General features: G+C 31.8%; 1 protein-coding gene across 1 annotated transcript, besides 3 other annotated features; it reads left to right on the top strand.

Moving 5' to 3' along the window:
• On the top strand, positions 1-708 carry EDI_150680 (60S acidic ribosomal protein P0, putative; the record flags this gene model as incomplete). The annotated part of the gene is made up of 1 exon (XM_001738357.1): positions 1-708. A coding segment is annotated over one exon (708 nt), but the record flags the coding sequence as incomplete, so codon positions are not given.
• Positions 587-616: a microsatellite.
• Positions 628-680: a microsatellite.
• Positions 709-723: 15 nt separating the features above from the next.
• Positions 724-801: a sequence feature (AT_rich).
• The last annotated feature ends 199 nt before the right edge of the window (positions 802-1,000 follow it).

The following is a 1,000-nucleotide window of genomic DNA, read 5'->3' as shown; positions in this document are numbered from 1 at the left end:
CTCGAAGAACTTCTTCCACACATTAAAGGTAATGTTGGATTCATTTTCACTAAAGGTGATCTTTATCAATTAAAGGCTAAACTTACTGAACTTAAAGCACCATCACCAGCTAAAGCTGGAGTTATTGCACCAAATGATGTTATTGTACCAGCTGGTGATACAGGACTTGACCCAACTCAAACTAACTTTGTCCAAGCATTGAATATTGCATCAAAGATTACTAAAGGTCAAATTGAAATTACTTCAGAAACTCTTTTAATTAAAGAAGGAGAAAAAGTTGGAGTATCACAAGCTGTTCTTCTTCAAAAATTAAAGATTAATCCATTCAAATATGGAGCTGTCATTGATGTAGTTTATGATAATGGTATTGTTTATGATGCTAAGGCTCTTGACTTAACTGAATCTGACATTGTCAAGAAATTCCAAGAAGGTGTTCAAGCTGCTACTGCTATTTCACTTGCCGCTAATCTCCCAACCGAAGCAGCCTGCCCACACATTATGCTCAATGCATTCCAAGCTCTCCTTGGATTCTCAAAAGAGAGTGGTGTTGTATTCCCATTGGCTGAAAAGATCTTCAACAACATGACTGCCGCTGCTGCTACTGCTGTTGCTACTGAAACTAAGACTGAAGAAAAGAAAGAAGAAGCCCCAGCTGCTAAAGAAGAAGAGGAAGAAGAAGATTTTGGAGGATTTGGTGATTTGTTCTAAGCAAGTTTTTGGAAGATATTTATCATTAATATTTTATTTAATAAAAACAAAGAGTATAAAAAGAAATTTTTAAAAAACATTTTATTTATTTTAGATTTATGAATAGTGTGTTATTAATGAAAATAATAGAAAGGAGTATATAAATCATTTATGTTGTATTCACATCTGATGTCGAAATAAAAGTTTTTCAAATGTTTGTAAAAAAGTTAAAGAATAAAAAAAAGTACTTAATAATTATTTTTGATGATAAAAACAAAATTAAAAGATATGGCTATGAAAATGATAAACTGAA

Source organism: Entamoeba dispar, genomic scaffold (genome assembly GCF_000209125.1).
Source record: "Entamoeba dispar SAW760 scf_1105229461265 genomic scaffold, whole genome shotgun sequence".
In the NCBI taxonomy this organism is placed as follows: Eukaryota; Evosea; order Mastigamoebida; family Endamoebidae; genus Entamoeba; species Entamoeba dispar.
Note: the sequence above shows the minus strand (reverse complement) of the source record. Positions and strands in the feature narration are given on the sequence as shown.